General features: G+C 44.5%; 1 protein-coding gene across 1 annotated transcript in view; it reads right to left on the bottom strand.

Annotated features, from left to right (window-relative positions):
• RASSF5 (Ras association domain family member 5) overlaps nucleotides 1-7,881 on the bottom strand; it is a 176,242-nt gene extending 168,361 nt beyond the window's left edge. Inside the window, exon 1 of the mRNA XM_077295162.1 lies at nucleotides 7,191-7,881. Within this exon, the coding sequence (XP_077151277.1) occupies nucleotides 7,191-7,344 (154 nt within the window). The 5' untranslated portion in view covers nucleotides 7,345-7,881. The remainder of the gene's footprint in view (nucleotides 1-7,190) is intronic.
• Nucleotides 7,882-21,714: the final 13,833 nt, after the last annotated feature.

Raw genomic sequence — 21,714 nt, 5'->3', positions numbered from 1 at the left:
CTGGAGGTGCCATCGGACCGGCCGGACTCAGGTAGCCCGGTTAACCGTATTCCGGACTGAGGATCCTGAAGCCTTCAGTAAAGAGGTAAAGAGACTGCAACCTGGTGTCCTCGTTATTCACCGCGACCTGCACCACACCACAACATCATCACTCTCCACCTTCATTGGACGCCCCTCAGCAGGGTCACGGGCCGGGTCTAGCCACCGTGACAACCCCAGAACTGAGACAGAGAGGCCCGGTACCGGGTACCCCTCGGCCCTGCGGCAGTGGGGGCGCTCCATTACCATATAGAAAAGATAATGTTATTTAATCTGTATATTTTTGGCATATAAAATGCTGTTTTCCTGCAATTTTCCTCATCAAAAAATAAAGTAAAAACCAAGTACCCCAAAATGGCGCAATAAGTCTTCACTCAAAGAACAAGCCACAAAACATGGAAAAACTTCTGATGTTATGGTTATCGGAAAGTGGTACTCCATAAATATTTTTTTTTCCATAAAATATGAGTGCTCGAGCATTTTTTATATTAAACCTTGCATTATACCAACAGTTGATGTATGAATAAATTCATAAATGGGACATGTAATTACAGTAATTAGATTTTGTGCACATTTGCAATGAGCTCTATCCATAGTTTTGGATGGTAATAACACTGTGTGCAGCACTATTTTTTCCCCCTAAATTATGGACACTATGGCAGAACTCATCAGGCCCCATTAAAAGACAGCAGGGTCTGTCAGTCGTCTCCTGTGTCCTTCATGTGACAAATCCAGCACTGTGTTGTGGTTTCCTTTAGGCGTTATGGCGCCATTGACCAATCATGCATTGTCAGATTGCAGAGACAAGTCCACGCCACCCGCACGAGACACTGGACTTAGGTTTCTCACCTTACACATTATAGAGATGTTACTCGTCATGAGGTAATACTCACCCTAGCAAAATCCCTGTAGGCAGCCAAGAATAATCAGCTGAGACAAGGCCAGGAAATTGCTATACCATGTCCACTATACCATGTGAAACATAACTCTCTCGCCTCTTTCAATGTCTTACATTATAGAAATTTCCCCAAACTTTTTAGGCTACTTTCACACTAGTGTCGTACTCGGCCCGTCGCAGTGCGTCGGGCCGACGTACCGACGCTAGCAGTGAATGCGCCGCACAACGGGGGCAGCGGATGCATTTTTCCAGCGCATCCGCCGCCCCATTGTGAGGTGCGGGGAGGTGGGGGAGGAGTTCCGGCCGCGCATACGCGGTCGGAAATGGCGGTCCGTCGGCAGCAAAAAACGTTACATGTAACGTTTTTTGCAGCCGACGGTCCGCCACAACACGGCGCAACCGTCGCACGACGGTTGCGACGTGTGGCAAAGCGTCGCAATGCGACGCTAATGCAAATCAATGGTGAAAAAACGCATCCTGCAAGCACTTTTGCAGGATGCGTTTTTTCAACCAAATGACGCATAGCGACGTGCAGTGCACGACGCTAGTGTGAAAGAAGCCTTAGATGTTGTAGTATTAATCACATCCCATCCCTTTCTCTGCTGCTGGAACATCTCCACTGAAGACATGTCCTCTTCTGGTACAGCATGATTAGCTAAAATAAAGCATGGCTTGTCTCCCGAAGTCCTGTCTAAGTCACTATGGTGGCTGTGCATCATATGCAAAACGCACGTTACTCCTGGCCTAATTAAATTAGCGCTGAAAAATATTTTTTTTTCCTGTCTTTAACCATTTTTGTGACTTTTTAAAGCACAAAGTCACAAAAAATGCTCCAAAATTTATTTTGTGCATAAAATCATTGAGGGGGGGAATTGGAGTACATTTGCGAAAAATTTTGTAACTTTTGAAAAGTTGCAAATGGTAAATCAGGCAAAAAAATCTGGAAACCCTCAACCCCATCTACAGGGGTGAACTAAAAAAGAGAGAGGTGAGCAGATAGAAAATAGATGTGAAAAAAGACACTATTGGAAAGATAAATTTGGTGCAAACAAAAAAAATGTAAATAAGTATTGTGTGCAGAGACTGGATTACAAACTTTTTTCCTCTCTATGCTCTGTGGAGACACTGAACAAGCATGCCATCCATTGGGATTTGCGCTAAGCAACCCGTAGAATTGTGACTGCAGCTCTACTTGTACATGGACATATGACTATTTTTCGCTAGGGGTGAGTGGACCCGTGGAAGTTCTGGTTCTGGCATCCGACCCAAACTTTATTGCAAAGTTCGGTTTCGGTACTAGAACTGTATCCGAACTTGAACCAGAACCTGAACGCCATTGAAAGCAATGGCGACCCGAGCTTTGATCTGGAAAATTCTCCCTCTCTCCTCACAGACTGCCCCTGGAACTCCGAACATTGCAACAGACGTTCAGAAGAAGACCATGCTCTGCATTTAGCACTGGACACTAACTGTCTGGTACGAACCACGCTCATCTCTACTTGTAGCCAGTCCCTGACCAGAGTGGTGATGCGTCGCCCACAGAGATGTCATCACCGCAACGAGTGATTGGCCGTCTGTCCGAGAATATATTCGATAGATAATTGTATAATTCCTACAGAAAATTTTAGCGGCATATTACAAGAAAAACATAACTCTTTACTGGAGCAAAAACTCCTTAGCCTACTGAGCTTCCGAGGAGTTAATTCCTGTGTGAGAGCAATCTAATACTGCCTCAATATCTGGCATAGCTCACCCTATATAAATGTTTTCCATCTATATGGCTGGCATGTTGCCATAGTAACATTGGGCATAAAAGCCTTTCCAGAAGCACCCAAGATTCCCTTCTGCAATGATGGCAGTGTTGCTGAGTTACTATGGCAACACTGGAGCATCATTACTAATGAAATCTGAATGTTTAAATGTGCTATTAATACCGTACAAATTCTGTATTAAAAATATTAATATAACGAGACAATGAGATTCTGCAAAATGTTATGAAGATCACCGAAAGGATGATTAAGATAGCATAGGAAAAAAAATCGGATCTGTATCTTTAAATGGACACCGTCTGATTCATCGACCTTCAGCTCTGTCTTCTTACTAGTTTCCCCATCTGTAACTGAGCTCAACACAGGAGCCTGTGACCTTTCTTCTGGTGTTACACCAGTCATTGATTATCCCAGCTCCTGGAAGGAGAGTTACTAATGTGCGGCATCACTGGCTTCTTCTATAACCCTTACACTGCAGTGGAAGCTGTGTATAACATGACACTACCTCCACCTGATAGTCATCGTATGCCATGGTGCCGCCAACGTGCGTACATCTGCTGTGATGTGGCATTACGAGCAAAGGCAAATATATTTAGGGCACCCCATGCATCTGTTATAGAGCCCATGAGAGCGTGGAGCCATCTCTCTAGTCTAGTCATCGACCTGTGACCCTCCAGAAATAGAGGGTCACGCAGATTGTTCTTGTGAGATTAAATTGAAAAAAAGTTCAACTATAGAAGAATGTAAAGAAATAACAAGTAATATTGAAGGAATGTTCCTCTTTTAGCAATCTTCTGCCTCCAGTCTCCGGTGTAAGAAAGCAAACTGTGTTTTGATTACGTTGCCTGGGTTCAGTGATGTGTCTCTGCTACTGCCCCAGTCTCTTTTGTTTGGCTGCAGTGGTGATAGCTTGTCCACAGCACTGCTATCTACATCTGAAAAGCTGCTGAGCTCAGTGATTAGATGCAGCTGTCATGTCACAGCCCCAGATGAAGCAATAAATGTGAAACACACGCTGGGCGAGAATAGCTCCCTGCCTGAACTTTAGGGCTCTCTCTTCTAACATTAATGTTTTGTTTCTCTTAATGTTTGGTATATTTGCACTGTATACTGTATTAGGGATACTTCATCACTTTTTTGGGGACTTATTTTACAGGCATTAAGATACTTACATTTACACTATATCCTCCACTTTCTCTCTTTTTTCTCTTCTGGATATTCTCTCAAACAACCTATTTTGTATCTTGTGTATGTTCATTATCAAAATTTCTTTATGATGTTCTTTCAAAAAATGACTAATAAAAGTATGATTTTATTATTATGAATCTTGAATAGAGTGGAGCAAATTTGTTTGGGTTCCCTCTTATTCGACAAGCTATAGCGCTTACCGAATACACTGCAGAGGGAACCCGGCTTCCTGGATCGCGCCGGCTGATCAGCTGATCCGCACCGCACCTGCATGTGTCACGGCTGTGTCACTGTCACATGACATGCATGGAGAGCCTGTTTGGTCGGTGATCCAGGAAACCCGGTTCACTTTGCAGCTTATTTGGTAAGCGCTATAGCTTGCCGAATAAGAGGGAACCAGAACAAATTTGCTCAACTCTATTCTGAACTCATCCCATTTTTCTGTATTCATACAACATATCTGGTAGCTCAGTACAATTAGAAAAGGGACAACTCCAGTAATAAGAGAGCAAAAAAGTTTACTTGCAGATTAAAGTTTTGGGCTGAATGATGGATTCATTGGTACATTCACCTATCTACAACTGACTGTACATTAAACAAAATCTATTTTTATAAAGAAAATTTCATTCATTTTCATTGGGATCACTTATGGGCAGCACGGTGGCGCAGTGGTTAGCACAGCAGCCTTGCAGCGCTGGAGTCCTGCGTTCAAACCCCACCAAGGACAACATCTGCAAAGAGTTTGTATGTTCTCTCCGTGTTTGCGTGGGTTTCCTCCGGGTACTCCGGTTTCCTCCCACATTCCAAAGACATACTGATAGGGAATTTAGATTGTGAGCCCATCGGGGACAGTGATGATAATGTGTGTAAAGCGCTGCGGAATATGTTAGCGCTATATAAAGATTATTATTATTATTACAGGTTTTATTCAAGACCGCGTTACATGTTTTCTACACTACCATAAATACTTACATACATATCTAGGCTGGCAGCTCTTTTTATAACATTGACTGCCATTTTATGTTTTAGGCTCAATGTCATCTTGTAGAAAAGTACCATAATATATGAATAAATGTTTTTGTCAGTGCTCTACATAGCATCTATCCCATTACACCAGTCCCTAACCTACGAAGACTCAAAATCTAATTCTGTATATCAGGAATGCATAGTTTAGGACCAAAATCCTAAAAAGATAATTACCCTAAAGTAGCCTTTTTAGAATATCAATTTACAAGCTATTGAACCCGTTCTATGCCGGGGTGGCGAGCATTTTTATTGGTACATTTATACAGAGTATAAATAAATTTGGCTCGGAGATGGCGGTATGCGCACGCGCTGATTCTGGCTACGTTTTATTGAAGCAATGTACTAGAACGTCAAGAAAACAGTGTGCATGAGCAAGCCATAGGAATAATGGCGATGGCCAGCACATACGCACTGCTATGTTGAAGTTGTAGCAGAATTCTTTGATTAAAATGGGCAAGAGTCATCGCATGCGCATACCACGCTGTCCAGTGCCATTTTTTTAAGACACTATGTCTGCGAATTCACACAGTGTCTTCAATAAAATGGCACCATAGTGTGGCTTGCGCTGACTCCGGAGCCACATTGTACAGTCAACAAAGCAGTGCACACACACCAGTCATAGGGATAGGGATAATGACTATGGCCAGCATGTGTGGACTGCTATGTTGACGTTGCAGTATAATTCTTCAGTAAAATGATGACGGAGTCAACATGTGCACATCCAGCACAAAATTGCATGAGTCGCCCCCAGGGCAGTGGGGTTCTCGGTACCGGGTCCGGTTAACTATTAAAGGCGATGTCACGGTGGCTGCGACCCGGTCCGTGGCCCTGGGCCTCAACGTTAAAGGGGAAAATGTTCAAAGTTTGTCGTGATGCCACCTATGAAGTTCGGTCAATAGTAGGACCAACGCTGCATTATAGGGGTCCCCTGGAGGATGTTGAGGCAGCATGGGTGTTGCACTTCCCACAGGTGCAGCGGGGTCCCCAGGGGTCCTATAGTGTATGGCAGAGATGATGGTATGCCAATGAATAAATGGAGGAGACAGTTGTAAATCTTTACCTGGTTTACTGCAGGTTGCTGGCCACAGTCTAGGGTATCAGGCAAGGGTGATGGTGGTCCAGCCGGCTCAGAGGCAATAGAGGGTTCCCTTCTCCAGTAGAGGTCTGTGAGCCTCTTCAACTAGCCCCATTAAAGGTGAGGTCCCTGCTGCCTGAAGCTTCCTTTAGGGTCCTCCAGTTTCCCCCTGTCCTGGGACAGGTACCTGCATGACAGGCAGCTTGAGCCTTTTTACAGGGACTCTCATAAGCCCCGGGCTCCTCAGGTGCTGCTGCGTCTCAGGCGTGGTGCAGGCAGGTAACGTGTATTGTCGTGCCCTCCGGTTCTGCTCTGTGTCCTAGAGTCTCACAAAAGCCTTGGGCTCCCGGTTCCCGGCTACTGTGCTTCAGCTCTGAGGATGCCCTGCCACAGTTCCCCTCTGAGCTCTTTTCCTCTCCAGTGCTCCTTCCCTTCCTGCTACTCCACATTCAACCTCTCAGGTCTTCCTCCTTCCAGAGGCTGCAGCTCCCTAGCTCCTACTCCAGGTCAGGACACATAAAGCCTAGGGAAGCTCCCCTGAATCCGGGTGCTGAGCTCCCCCTTCTGGCCTGGATTCAGAATGTGTTGCATGTGTGTGCCTTACCTGGTGAAGAGAACTCCATTGCCTCTGAGCATGATATTACCCTCCCCGAAAGAAAAGCTGCAGCAACCGGCCACCTGGGATGCTGCACATACAGTGTCTTCAATAAAATGGCACCGAGGTGTGGCATGCGCATGTGCTCACTCAGATGCCGCACTGCGCAGGTGCCGCCCATCCCAGCTTCAGACAGAAGGATGCATACACCGTTATATATAAGATATTGTGTACAATATCGCACTTGGGCTTTCCTTCACCTTGGGCAAATATTCAGATCACTTTTTAAGCCCTGTATCTAAATCCAGTGGCCAAGACAGAATACCTAACTGGTACCTCCTCCTAAAACTCAATACCTGAGGCCTCTTCCCAGTTGTGTGTTAGGAGGTTCAAATAGACTTGCACCTCTTCCATTCCACACAGTTATTTACCTGTATGAACATACTTCATATATAATAATATCTTTTGAAACTTTTTATGCAATTGAAAACTCTTTGGAAACTTTCTCTAACTTGTAGCATCTAGCATGTGGACATCACGGACATAACTAAGACAATATAGACAAGTACGTTTCATATCTCCATCCATACATAAACATACCTCTCACTATCAGTAGCTCATGGCTGGGTGTTGGGAGAAGCTGGAAACCTTCCGACCATGATTTTGACTTTGGGAAGTGCCGGAAAAGGCTGCGGATTTTCTTTGTCACAACTCCAAAACATGCTGCAGTTGTCTCCGTCCTCCGCTGTGCCATTCCCGTTTTCAGTCTCGCTCATTGAGGTCAGACTCCATAGGAATACTGAGAACGGCAAATGATCTCTCTCTGCACGTCACCATTATGATGCTCTAATGGAAGAATCAATTGACAATCCACAAAAAGAAACAGCGAGACAATTATAAGGAATTATTTTCCAAAGAACGTAGAAGGCGACAATCAAGGCAGAAAACACAGATCTTTCATCTAGAAATAAAAGCGCTGCTTTCCATCATGCTACAGAGGAACAGTTTTCAATGAAGGAGTTTTGTTACTCCGTGTCGCCACAGCGGATAGGTAAATAGGAATGAAATTCAGGGTGACAACGGCTTCTGGGCTGCACTGGCATATAGTCAGATTACTCCGCCAAGACTCACATCCGTCTGTCGTCTCTGTACCAGCTCTTGGAGAAAAAAACTTTCTATTCCTGTAACCTAAAACCCTGCAGTGTTACACAGGGACCAATGTGCAGACTCTGCTCTCCTCTTTCCCGCTGTCAAATATCTTTAGTCTTTCAATCAGTCCAACCCTGTAACCCTTACCGGTATGATGAGCCAGTCAAATCCAGTGCCACCCACGGCACCAGGGCAAGTTTGCCAGAAGGACTTGAGCAATATTGAAAGATCTTCATATCTGAACGTTCTTGCTGGATTTCTTAGAAAAAGATATAAATAAAATAGACTGGCGCTTAAATTATACATAATGACTCTGTGTGTTGCTTTTCAGAAGCTTTTAACAGAACCTTTATATAGGAGTCTTTATTAACGTCAGTATTATGGAAACTTACATCAGGGAAGTGGGAGGATTGGCGGCTTGGAAATATTAACCTTCACATTTAGCACCTAATTCTCTGTTATGTATTTCTGAATTCTGAAAATAAATTCATGAAATTCGGATTAGGAGAAGAAATAAATTCACTGCTAAAAATTTTTTAAAATGGACTTAAGTGGAGCGCCCGCCAGGGCCGTGCATGGAGTACCCGGGCCGGGTCGGACAGTTCTTAAGGGGGATGTGTCACGGCAGCAGTGACCCAGTCCGTGGCCCTGGGCGTCCAATAAAAGTGAAATAAAGGGGAAATAAAGTTTATAGGGGATAGTTTGTGACGCCACCCGTGGTATTCGGCAAGGGATAGCCAATGCTGCTTAAAGAGACCCGTGGGGCTGATGGTGATGCAGCAGAGTTGGTACAGCTCTCCACAGGTAGAGCTAAAGGTACCGTCACACTCAGCGACGCTGCAGCGATATAGACAACGAGCCGATCGCTGCAGCATCGCTGTTTAGGTCGCTGTAGAGACGTCAAACACAGCAGCTCCAGAACGATGCAGGAGCGATCCTGTGATGTAAGCGATTCTTTGGAATGCACTACCTAGGTTAATACAATTAATCCCCAATCCCCACAGTTTTAAGCGTGCCCTAAAAACTCATTTGTTCAGATTGGCCTACCGCCTCAACGCATTAACCTAATTATCCCTGTGTGGCCTATTAATAAAAAAACAACAACATAATCACGTTCCTCCATCATGTTCTCATACACTTTATGCAGTTAATAGCCTCTGTGTCTGTACTGTTACATACTTAGGTAGTTAACTGGTTCATGCAGCTTTACATGAACACCCGAGCCTTACACTATGGCTGGTCCAAATAACTAAAGCAATTGTTACCATCCACCTCTCGTGTCTCCCCTTTTCCTCATAGATTGTAAGCTTGCGAGCAGGGCCCTCATTCCTACTGGTATCTGTTTTGAACTGTGATTTCTGTTATGCTGTAATGTCTATTGTCTGTATAAGTCCCCTCTATAAGTTGTAAAGCGCTGCGGAATATGTTGGCGCTATATAAATAAAATTATTATTATTATGTAACGGTGACTCATTTATCGTTCTCACAGGTCGTTAGCTCCATGTAAAACATTGCTGACATCGTTGCTTTTGCTGTCAAACACGACGATACACGCCGACCTGACAACCAAATAAAGTTCTGGACTTCTAGCTCCGACCAGCGATATCACAGCGGGATCCAGATCGCTGCTGCGTGTCAAACACAACGAGATCGCTAACCAGGACGCTGCAACGTCACGAATCATTGTCGTTCTCGTTGTAAAGTTGCTGAGTGTGAGGGTACCTTTAGTCCCAGGGCACTGATGATGTGAAAGATATGAAAACACAAAAAAGCACAGTAAAACCAAAACCACTCTGTTGCAAAAAAAAAAAAATCACAGTGGACAGCAAGTGCTAGTAAAAAGATGGAAAAAACAGGGTATTTGGTTGATACGTTTTTTGCAAAAAATGTATATTAAGCCGCTGTACCAATCGCCAAGGTATACCCATATCACAGCAGTCCTAACTAATGTATGTAATCCCTATCTGATGTATTTAAAACCTGGTCATATGTACAATACCTGTATGAGCAGGATTCAGAAAAGGAATGTCCATGTGGACACGTTGGACACAACGGCTCCTGTGCGCACAGCTCAAAAAAAGAGGGGTGGAGGCCTCCCCAGTCTTGTAGAAACAAGAAAACAATTATGTAGAACCAGAACACATGAGCTGTGCGCACAGTGAACAAGCCAGTAAAGACATGTTCACACCACCAAGAGACTTGAAAACACAAAAAAGCACAGTAAAACCAAAACCACTCTGTTGCAAAAAAAAAATGGTTTTCTCGTTTGTCAATATCAATTATAATCAAACCTTGTGACTGCAATTGTACTCGGCCAATCTTAATGGTGACCTCTTTATACCCTACATGTGGCAAAGGCTGACCATTGCTGGCGACTATTGTCAGATCATTATCTGGGCTGCGGGTAATATCAGAGTCAGCCCAGTACCGTTTGTAAAGAATATATGGCATAGTCGTCACCTGGCAGCCGGTGTCCAGTAAAGTGTTCATCAGGATGCCATCAATCACGACGGGTAGGACCAGCCATCCGTCCACGTACTTGTCTTGCCAGCTTTGTGGTACTGGTCATCTTATTCCTGAGGGTTGGCCCTCTGCCCCAGGGGTCGCTCGTTTAAATTGCAGAATCTTGCGATGTGCCCCACCTTGTTGCAGCGGCGACAGATGGGTCATCCGTCCTCGTCGTAGCAATTGCTGTCTCTCCCTCTTGTCGGTGGAATCCTTCTCAGCCGTCGCCATGGGACGTCATCTGGACAGGAGGCCAGCTGAATTTTCTTCTTTGGGGCCTCTTGCATGGACTGCACGGTTTTAGTTAATGCAGCCACACTTTTAGTCAGCTCCTGGACCTGGAAACGTAGGTATGTAGAAGAATCTTTGTCTTGGGTTGGCGTGTCGGCCCCCACGGGGGTCCGGGGAAAGGATGCTGCCTACTGCTGATATGTAATTGCTGGGCGCCTAGGGGTCACCGTGTCGCTAAGATTTGGTTCACGCAGCACCCGGATGGCCCTATCCTTAAAGTGTGCAAAGTCCAGTTCAGGATTTTGTAGGGCTATTATGCACAGCTGTGTCGTTTGATTGTTAGACAGGAGTGCTTCTATAAACTGCTCCGTTAGCAACCTATCTTCATCTTTCACGCTGTCAGGGTCAACCTACTTTACAGCTCGTAGCGCTTTCTGAAGGTTAAGAGCATAGTCCCGTATACCGTCCTGTACCCTTTGTTTGCACCCAAAGAATCTCATTTTTATTTCTGTTGCAGTGCGGGTGTCAAAGGTGTCCTTCAGCCTGGCCAAGATTTGTTTGACAGTCCTACCAGTGCCCGGCCATGACTTTACTTCCCTCTGGGCCGCACCGGTTAACTGACCAGTGAGGATGCTGACTTTTTGACTCTCAGACAGGGGGGTACACTTTAAACAAACTACATAGTCTCTCCTTGAAATCACTCAAGGTGTGTGACTCCCCTGGGTACTGCGGTAACCAGGCTGCTCCCGGTATGTACGGCATCGATAGTGGCATTATGGGAGCTGTAGCTGCGGCTGCCGCTGGATCCAGATGGTTTATGGGGGCTGGGGCTGCAGCTGCCACTGGATCTGGTCGCATCACGGGAGCTGCGTCTGCTGCCGCCGCTGGGTCTGGCTGCATCATGGAGGCTGCCGCTGAATCTGGCTGCAGCAAGGGGGCTGCGGCCACCGCCGAATCTCCACCTGGATTGGATCTCCACCTGGATTGGACATTTTCTCCCCCCCAGTGAACCTCAACCAGGCCATGCGCGTTTTACCATTGCAAGCAGTTGCTCCGCAGGCGGTCTCGATGGTGCTCCTTCCGGTCTTTCCAGAGGGGGCTTCCTGCTTCTTGCCGCTGATCACCGATTGCGGCCTGTGCTTTTTCCTTCGTGCGTCTTCTTTTTGGTTCCACCCATGATGACACGCCCCTTTCTTCCCGCGCGCTGCGCAGCACAATGGTAGCAGCAGTTTCACAGTTCACTTAAGTCACTGGCACACAATACCCAGCTATGCTGGGCTCCGAAATCCTGTGTATATATACACTCACCGGCCACTTTATTAGGTACACCATGCTAGTAACGGGTTGGACCCCCTTTTGCCTTCAGAACTGCCTCAATTCTTCGTGGCATAGATTCAACAAGGTGCTGGAAGCATTCCTCAGAGATTTTGGTCCATATTGACATGATGGCATCACACAGTTGCCGCAGATTTGTCGGCTGCACATCCCAAAGATGCTCCATACAAGGCAGGATGGATCCATGCTTTCATGTTGTTTACGCCAAATTCTGACCCTACCATCCGAATGTCACAGCAGAAATCGAGACTCATCAGACCAAGCAACGTTTTTCCAATCTTCTACTGTCCAATTTCGATGAGCTTGTACAAATTGTAGCCTCAGTTTCCTGTTCTTAGCTGAAAGGAGTGGTACCCGGTGTGGTCTTCTGCTGCTGTAGCCCATCTGCCTCAAAGTTCGACGCACTGTGCGTTCAGAGATGCTCTTAGGCCTACCTTGGTTGTAACGGGTGGCGATTTGAGTCACTGTTGCCTTTCTATCAGCTCGAACCAGTCTGCCCATTCTCCTCTGACCTCTGGCATCAACAAGGCATTTCCGCCCACAGAACTGCCGCTCACTGGATTTTTTTTCTTTTTCGGACCATTCTCTGTAAACCCTAGAGATGGTTGTGCGTGAAAATCCCAGTAGATCAGCAGTTTCTGAAATACTCAGACCAGCCCTTCTGGCACCAACAACCATGCCACATTCAAAGGCACTCAAATCACCTTTCTTCCCCATACTGATGCTCGGTTTGAACTGCAGGAGATTGTCTTGACCATGTCTACATGCCTAAATGCACTGAGTTGCCGCCATGTGATTGGCTGATTAGAAATTAAGTGTTAACAAGAAGTTGGACAGGTGTACCTAATAAAGTGGCCAGTGAGTGTATATATATATATATATATATATATATATATATATATATATGTACCAGCTGTACTACCCGGCTTCGCCCGGGTTAATAACTGCTGTTAGCAAAATAGAATGTGTTAACAAAGCAGCTCTTGTTTTCATGTCTGCAAGCCTCGCTTCCCTCTCCTCAGAAAGTTCACTGGCCCTTGAGGAAGCAGCTCTTGTTTTCATGTCTGCAAGCCTCGCTTCCCTCTCCTCAGAAAGTTCACTGACCCTTGAGGAAGCAGCTCTTGTTTTCATGTCTGCAAGCCTCGCTTCCCTCTCCTCAGAAAGTTCATTGGCCCTTGAGGAAGCAGCTCTTGTTCTCTTGTCTGCAAACCTCCCTTCCCTCTGCTCAGAAAGTTCATTGGCTCTTGAGGAAGCAGCTGCTGTTCTCGTGTGTCAGCCTTGTTTCTCGGTCTTCACATTTTTCATTTGCCCGTAATGCAGCTTTTCTTTTCGCATCAGCTGACATTTAAGCCATGGAATTCCTTTTCTTATGAGGCATTATTGTGGTAAAAATAGTCTGTAACTGGCAGTTGCTATATCCTCTCACATAGAGGTAATGTGACTGACATCAGCCTTTCCACCAACACACCCTAACTGACATGCTATTACCTTACACATGCTTTGTTAAACTGAGAATGTCCTTTGTTGCCTATATTAACCAATCAGAGCTCAGATTAATTAACTGTAGCAAAATAGAAGCTGAGATGTGATTGGTTGCTATTGGCAGCCTGATAAATCCCCAGCCAACAGGAAGCCCTCCCCCCTGGCAGTATATATTAGCTCACACATACACATAATAGACAGGTCATGTGACTGACAGCTGTCGTATTTCCTATATGGTACACTTGTTGCTCTTGTAGTTTGTCTGCTTATTAAGCAGATTTTTATTTTTGAAGGATAATACCAGACTTGTGTGTGTTTTAGGACGAGTTTCATGTGTCAAGTTGTGTGTGTTGAGTTGCGTGTGGTGACATGCATGTAGCGACTTTTGTGAGATGAGTTTTGTATGGAGACTTTTTGTGTGTCGAGTTGCCCATCTGAATGGGTGCCTATGAAAACCTCTTGTGAGACTACCATTCTCACAAGAGGTTTTCATAGGCACCCATTCAGATGGAGACGTTTATTCTCAGTGAGGAAGGAAATCGTAGGACCTGGTATAAGAGAGATGCCGTAAAGCGGCTACCAGGTACACATAAAATTGGCCTTTTTTGTGCGCTAAACGCTCTCATTTTTCATATTTCTAGTGCAGTAATGCAGTTAAATTTTCATGTTTTATGTTTCATGTTTGCATGCTTTAGCGCTACAGTGTGCTACCTTATTTGCTTGAATACATTGAACTATAAACTCATAGGAAACTGCTGCGGAAATGCTGCGGATCCGCAGCGTTTTCCGCAGCGTTTTCCGCAGCGTGTGCACATAGCCTTAGAATTAGGCTATGTGCACACGGTGCGGATTTGGCTGCGGATCCGCAGCGGATTGGCCACTGTGGATTCGTAGCAGTTTTCCAACAGGTTTACAGTTCCATGTAAACCTATGGAAAACCAAATCCGCTGTGCCCATGGTGCAGAAAATACCATGCGGAAACGCTGCGTTGTATTTTCCGCAGCATGTCAATTCTTTGTGCGGATTCCGTAGCGTTTTACACCTGTTCCTCAATAGGAATCCGTATGTGAAATCCGCACAAAAACCACTGGAAATCCGTGGTAAATCCGCAGGTAAAACGCAGTGCCTTTTACCTGAGGATTTTTCAAAAATGGTGGGGAAATTCTCACACGAATCCGCAACGTGGGCACATAGCCTTAGGGTTAGGGTTGGAATTAGAGTTAGGGTTGGAATTAGGGCTAGGGTTGGAAATAGAGTTAAGATTAGGCTTGTGGTTAGGGTTATGGTTAGGGGTGTGTTGGGGTTAGGGTTGGGATTAGGGTTAGGGGTGTGTTGGGGTTAGGGTTGTGGTTAGGAGTGTGTTGGGGTTAGGGTTGTGATTAGGGTTATGGCTAGAGTTGGGGATAGGGGTGTTTTGGGGTTAGTGTTGGAGTTGGATTTGAGGGGTTTCCACTGTTTAGGCACATCAGGGGTCTCCAAACGCAACATGGAGCCACCATTCATTCCAGCCAATCTTGCGTTCAAAAAGTCAAAATGGTACTCCCTCCCTTCCAAGCCCTGACGTGCGCCCAAACAGTGGTTTACCCCCACATATGGGGTACCAGCATACTCAGGACAAACAGGGCAACAACTATTGGGGTCCAATTTCATCTGTTACCCTTGTGAAAATAAAAAATTGCTTGCTAAAACATCATTTTTGAGGAAAGAAAAATGATTTTTTATTTTCACGGCTCTGCGTTGTAAACTTCTGTGAAGCACTTGGGGGTTCAAAGTGCTCACCACATATCTAGATAAGTTCCTTTGGGGGTCTAGTTTCTAAAATGGGGTCACTTGTGGGGGGTTTCTACTGTTTAGGCACATCAGGGGCTCTGCAAATGCAACGTGACGCCCGCAGACCATTCCATCAAAGTCTGCATTTCAAAACGTCACTACTTCCCTTCCGAGCCCCAAAGTGTGCCCAAACAGTGGTTTACCCCCACATATGGGGTACCAGCATACTCGGGACAAACTGGGCAACAACTATTGGGGTCCAATTTCTCCTTTTACCCTTGTGAAAATAAAAAATTGCTTGCTAAAACATCATTTTTGGAGGAAAGAAAAATGATTTTTTATTTTCACAGCTCTGCGTTATAAACTTCTGTGAAGCACTTGGGGGTTTAAAGTGGTCACCGCACATCTAGATTAGTTTCATGGGAGGTCTAGTTTCCAAAATGGGGTCACATGTGGGGGAGCTCCAAAGTTTAGGCACACGGGGGCTCTCCAAACGCGACATGGTGTCCGCTAACGATTGGAGCTAATTTTTCATTCAAAAGTCAAATGGCACTCCTTCCCTTCCGAGCCTTGCCGTGTGCACAAACAGTGGTTTGTGACCACATATGAGGTATCGGTGTACTCAGGACATATTGTACAATAACTTTTGGGGTCCAGTTTCTCTTTTTACCCTTGGGAAAATAAAAAAATTGTTGCTAAAAGATCATTTTTGTGACTAAAAAGTTAAATGTTCATTTTTTCCTTCCATGTTGCTTCTGCTGCTGTGAAGCACCTGAAGGGTTAATAAACTTCTTGCATGTGGTTTTGAGCACCTTGAGGGGTACAGTTTTTAGAATGGTGTCACTTTTGGGTATTTTCAGCTATATAGACCCTAAAAAAATGGTTTTGTAAATTTTGCTGTAAAAATGAGAAATCGCTAGTCAAATTTTAACCCTTATAACTACCTAGCAAAAAAAAAATTGGTTTCCAAAATTGTGCTGATGTAAAGTAGATATATGGGTAATGTTATTTATTAACTATTTTGTGTCACATAACTCTCTCGTTTAACAGAATAAAAATTGAAAATTTTAAAATTGCAAAATTTTCAAAATTTTAGCCAAATTTCCATTTTTTTCACAAATAAACGCAAAATTTATCGACCTAAATTTTCCACTAACGTGAAGCCCAATATGTCACGAAAAAACAGTCTCAGAACCGCTAGGATCCGTTGAAGCGTTCCTGAGTTATTACCTCATAAAGGGACACTGGTCAGAATTGCAAAATACGGCCAGGTCATTAAGGTCAAAATAGGCTGGGTCATGAAGGGGTTAAAATAGGGGACCCCCCAAAAAATGATATGGGGTCCCCCTATAATTAATAACCAGCAAAGGCTATGCATACAGCTGCAGGCTGATATTAGAAGCCTAGGACGGGACCATGGATATTGGCCCCCCTGGCTAAAAACATCAGCACTCAGCCGCCCCAGAAAAGATGCGTCTCTAAGATGCGCCAAGTCCGGCACTTAGCCTCGTTCTTCCCACTTGCCCTGTAGCAGTGGCAAGTGGGGTAATAGTTGTGGGGTTATTGTCACCTTTGTATTGTAAGGTGACATCAAGCCTGGCTTAGTAATGGAGAGGGGTCAATAAGACACATATCCATTACTAATCCTATAGTTGTTACAGGTTTAATAAAGAGACACTGTCCTGGGTGAAAACTGTATATACCCCCAATATGGATTACTGCGTTGGACGGAAAGGTATGGTATATTGTTGGTTTGTTACTTTTTCATCACAGGAGATCGAGGGCGTCGCATGGATTAGCTGTATAATAAAGATGGGAAACTGTGTTTAGTGTTTTATTTCATTAAAATACTTTATTCTGGCTGTGTCTTTATTTAACATGTACCAACTATAGGATTTGTAATGGATAGATGTCTTATTGACACCTCTCCATTATTAAGCCATGGGCTTGATGTCACCTTACAATACAAAGGTGACATCAACCCCACAACTATTACCCCACTTGCCACCGCTACAGGGCAAGTGGGAAGAGCGAGGCTATGTGCCGGAATTGGTGAATCTTAGAGATGCACCATTTCTGGGGCGGCTAAGTGCTGATGTTTTTTAGCCAGAGGGAAGCCAATTTCAATGGCCTCTTCCTAGGCTATTAATATCGGCCCACAGCTGTCTGCACAGCCTTTGCTGGTTAATTATGGGAGAACCGCACATCATTAATGGGGGGTGCCCCATTTTAATAGCCAGTAAAGGCTTAGTATACAGCTGTGAGCTGATATTAATAGCCTGGGAAGTTTCATGGGCATTACCCCCTTCCCAAGCTATAAACATCTGCCCCTAGTCGCTGGCTTTCCCTCTGCTGGTTGTAAAAATTGCGTGGGAACCCACACCATTTTTTTCCAATAAATATTCTTTGAATAATAAAATACATGTACAGTAATTTGCACACACTGTATTAATTGTATTTGTCACTGACATCTATATATCTACCTATTCTATATGTATTTACTGTATCTAATTCATCCCTTCTATTCTGTCCGTTCCTGCAGTGATTTTACAGAAGGCAGCAGATGAATTACCGGCTTTTCTTCTATCTATATTTCAGTTCAATATATATATATATATATATATATATATATATATATATATATATATAGTGCCTTGCGAAAGTATTCAGCCCCCTGGAACTTTTCAACCTTTTTCCACATGTCATGCTTCAAACATAAAGATACCAAATGTAAATTTTTGGTGAAGAATCAGCAACAAGTGGAACACAATTGTGAAGTTGAACGAAATTTATTGGTTATTTTAAGTTTTTGTGGAAGTTCAAAACCTGAAAAGTGGGGCGTGCAATATTATTTGGCCCCTTTAACTTAATACTTTGTTGCGCCACCTTTTGCTCCGATTACAGCTGCAAGTCGCTTGGGGTATGTCTCTATCAGTTTTCTACATCGAGACACTGAAATTCTTGCCCATTCTTCCTTGGTAAACAGCTCGAGCTCAGTGAGGTTTGATGGAGATCGTTTGTGAACAGCAGTTTTCAGCTCTTTCCACAGAATCTCGATTGGATTGAGGTCTGGACTTTGACTTGGCCATTCTAATACCTGGATACGTTTATTTATGAACCATTCCATTGTAGATTTTGCTTTATGTTTGGGATCATTGTCTTGTTGAAAGACAAATCTCTGTCCAGTCTCAGGTCTTTTGCAGATTCCCACAGGTTTTCTTCAAGAATGGTCCTGTATTTGGCTCCATCCATCTTCCCATCAACTTAAACATCTTCCCTGTCCATGCTGAAGAAAAGCAGGCGTAAACCATGATGCTGCCACCACCATGTTTGACAGTGGAGATGGTGTATTCAGGATGATGAGCTGTGTTGCCTTTACGCCAAACATATAGTTTGGCATTGTTGCCAAAAAGTTCGATTTTGGTTTCATCTGACCAGAGCACCTTCTTCCACATGTTTGGTGGGTCTCCCAGGTGGCTTGTTGCAAACTTTAAACACTTTTTATGGATATCTTTGAGAAATGGCTTTCTTGTTGCCACTCTTCCATAAAGGCCAGATTTGTGCAGTGTACGATTTGTGGTCCTATGGACAGACTGTCCCACCTCAGCTGTAGATCTCTGCAGTTCATCCAGAGTGATCATGACCAAGAGGCTGCATCTCTGATCAGTCTTCTCCTTGTTTGGGATGAAAGTTTAGTGGGACGGCCGAATCTTGGTAGATTTGCAGTGGTATGATACTGCTTCCATTTCAATATGATTGCTTGCACAGTGCTCCTTGGGATGTTTAAAGTTTTGGAAATCATTTTGTATCCAAATCCGGCTTTAAACTTCTCCTCAACAGTATCACGGACCTGCCTGTTGTGTTCCTTGGTCTGCGTGATGCTCTCTGTGCTTCAAACAGAACCCTGAGACTATCACAGAGCAGGTGCATTTATACGGGGACTTGATTACACACAAGTGGATTATATTTATCATCATTAGGCATTTAGGACAACATTGGATCTTTCAGGGATCCACAATGAACTTCTGCACTGAAAGTGTGTTACTGACATGTATGTATACATGTATACATTGTAAAGCTGCAGTAGCATCGTACGCAGTGAAGAAGCAGTGAACCACAAATTCAAGCACAAAAGTCTCTTTTAATGTGTTTCTTCACAGCATTAAAGTCCAATTCACATAAATGCATATAACTTCAGTGGATATTATCAGTGACCAGTTTACACCGGTTCAAAAGCAATACATATCACATGGCTTTAGATTTGCGGTCCCTAAACAGGCCAGACTTCCCTTGTCCAGTTTCCCTGGGCGACCGCACGCCATCTCACAGTTTCTATACGTCTCCATACACACAGCCTCATATGTTGCAGACACTACACACGCCAGCCCTCCTCTGACTAGTTCTCGTGGGTGTCCTGCATCGCTGTATCAGTCTCTTTACAGACTCTTTACTCACACAGTCATACACAGTTCAGGATATCCTCCGGATAGCAGCCAGGCACCATATCCACCTGTTTGTAATCGTTGCACATGCTAGTCCTCTTTCGGGCACAGGACATCCACCTCCGGGCACAGGACTGTCCACATCCGACTCCTTCGGGCACAGTACATCCACCTCCGGGCACAGGACGCTGTACCTCGCACACCTGCCCTCACCTGGCCAGGCACCTGACACACCCATACCCCTTACTGCAGGGTTTTTAAACACACACAAACCTGTGGACTTCAGCCACATGGAAAACCCGGACTGGAAATCCGTGACTCTCATGCACACCTATGGACTTCATCCGTCTGCATGCACATTATGGGGAGAACAAACAGCGCCCCCTAGCTGTATCAGAGGCCACAGCCTCACAACATATATATGTATTCTATGTGTATATATCTGTTCTATCTATTCTATTCCAACCTGTCAGTGTGATTTTACTGTACACCGCACATGAATTACCGGCTATTCAAAGGACACAGGTGCGTAAAAAATAGACAGCACTCGCATGGTGCGAGTGCTGTGAGTGTTTTTTCTCGCACCCATTGACTTGCATTGGTGAGTCTCGTCCGAGATGCACAGCAAATCGCAGCATGCTGCGATTTTTTTCTCAGTCCGATTTCATCTGAGAATAAAATCGCAGATGAGATGTAACCCATAGAATAACATTGGTCAGAGTACAATCCGACTTTTTATTGGATTGCACTCGTCCGAATTAATCGCATATGGTTATGAGCCCGAACGAAGGCTCATTCATACATCTAACTTTAGACAAGGAACATTTTTTTCTCTTATGCATCATGCAGGCTGAAGAGCAGGATACAATGAGATGTGGGGAACGCAGCTACAGTGACGAGATCAGCGCAAGCAGAAGACAATGATGAGGGCGCCAGGGAACAGCATGAGCTGTACCGCTTCTTCCCTGGCACCGGTACTTGTCATGCTGATGACACAAGGATGTCATCTGTGTGTCATAGGTGTGCACATGTCCAGCACACATTTTGTCCGTGCTGCGCTAAAAAAAAGAAAAAAATGTCCAGCTTCACCGAATCCGTGAAAAAAGTTTTCTTTATTCACAAACTTCAGCACACACCATATGGATAAGAATCTCAACGCGTTTCTGGAGACTAAGCTCCCTTAATCATGACCATTTGGATTCTACACGCCTGGACACAGCGGGTCCGTGCTCCCGAAACTCAGCTTATGCATCACGGGTGAGCTGGTTTATATTCCTGCTCTAAAAAAAACCTGACATATTTGCAGGTTTTTGACACGGACAAATGGCCGTGTGAAAAACCTGACATATGCGCACTACCATTGAATACAATGGGCGTGTGCATGTCCGTACTTGCATTCCTTAAAAAACAGACCTACAAAACGGACGTGTGAAGAAGGCTTAACAGAGTTGAACCTTGTCTCATTACCATAGCTCCTACCCATCCCACCTTCAGCAGGACTGTCCCGGCACCTAATACTCACCTCTCTGTGACATCTTCATCGCTCCGTAGCAACTCTTCCTTGGGGGCAAGGCCACATCACTCCTCTCAGTGCATAAATAAAGTTATAATATTCACACTTCTCCTGTGATCGGGTCTCTCCAGGACTCAAACTCACTCTCCATGTACTTAGGCATCAGCTCTAGCTAGGAGTCACAACCCATAATGATAAACAAGAATAAACAAGAATGTGGTAATCTTGAGATGTATGGCAGGCAGTGAACCCAGAAGAAGATTATACATGTACATTGTATATAGCAGTATATTTCTATGTATATTTCTATGTATACTTGTATACTGAGGTGAAGAAAAAGTCAGATTGTTAGTTCCTATAAAACTCCTGAAAGTAAAGAGCAATTACAAAAATGTTATTTTCTCTTTTTTTTTGTGAGTCTCCCCAGGTCTTAAACCGAAAGATACTGAGCCACAGGCCCTGGTAATGTCACTGGGAGAGTTCTGTATGCTTGCTCTATATTGCAGGCTCTGACTCCACAGGCAGAATACATAGAGATACATTTGTACATAATGTATTTTTATGCCTGTATTCTACAGGGAGAATAAAAGATTGTTTATTCCTATACGTGGGGCTGCACGGTGTAGACCCCCTGATACTGCGAAATGGGTAAAGAACCCAGGGCTAGATATTTACTTAGAATGATGGGACATTTGTG

The sequence above is a fragment of the Ranitomeya variabilis genome, chromosome 3 (assembly GCF_051348905.1).
Source record: "Ranitomeya variabilis isolate aRanVar5 chromosome 3, aRanVar5.hap1, whole genome shotgun sequence".
NCBI lineage: Eukaryota > Metazoa > Chordata > Amphibia > Anura > Dendrobatidae > Ranitomeya > Ranitomeya variabilis.
The sequence above is the reverse complement of the archived record's forward strand: the minus strand, read 5'-3'. Positions and strand labels throughout refer to the sequence as shown.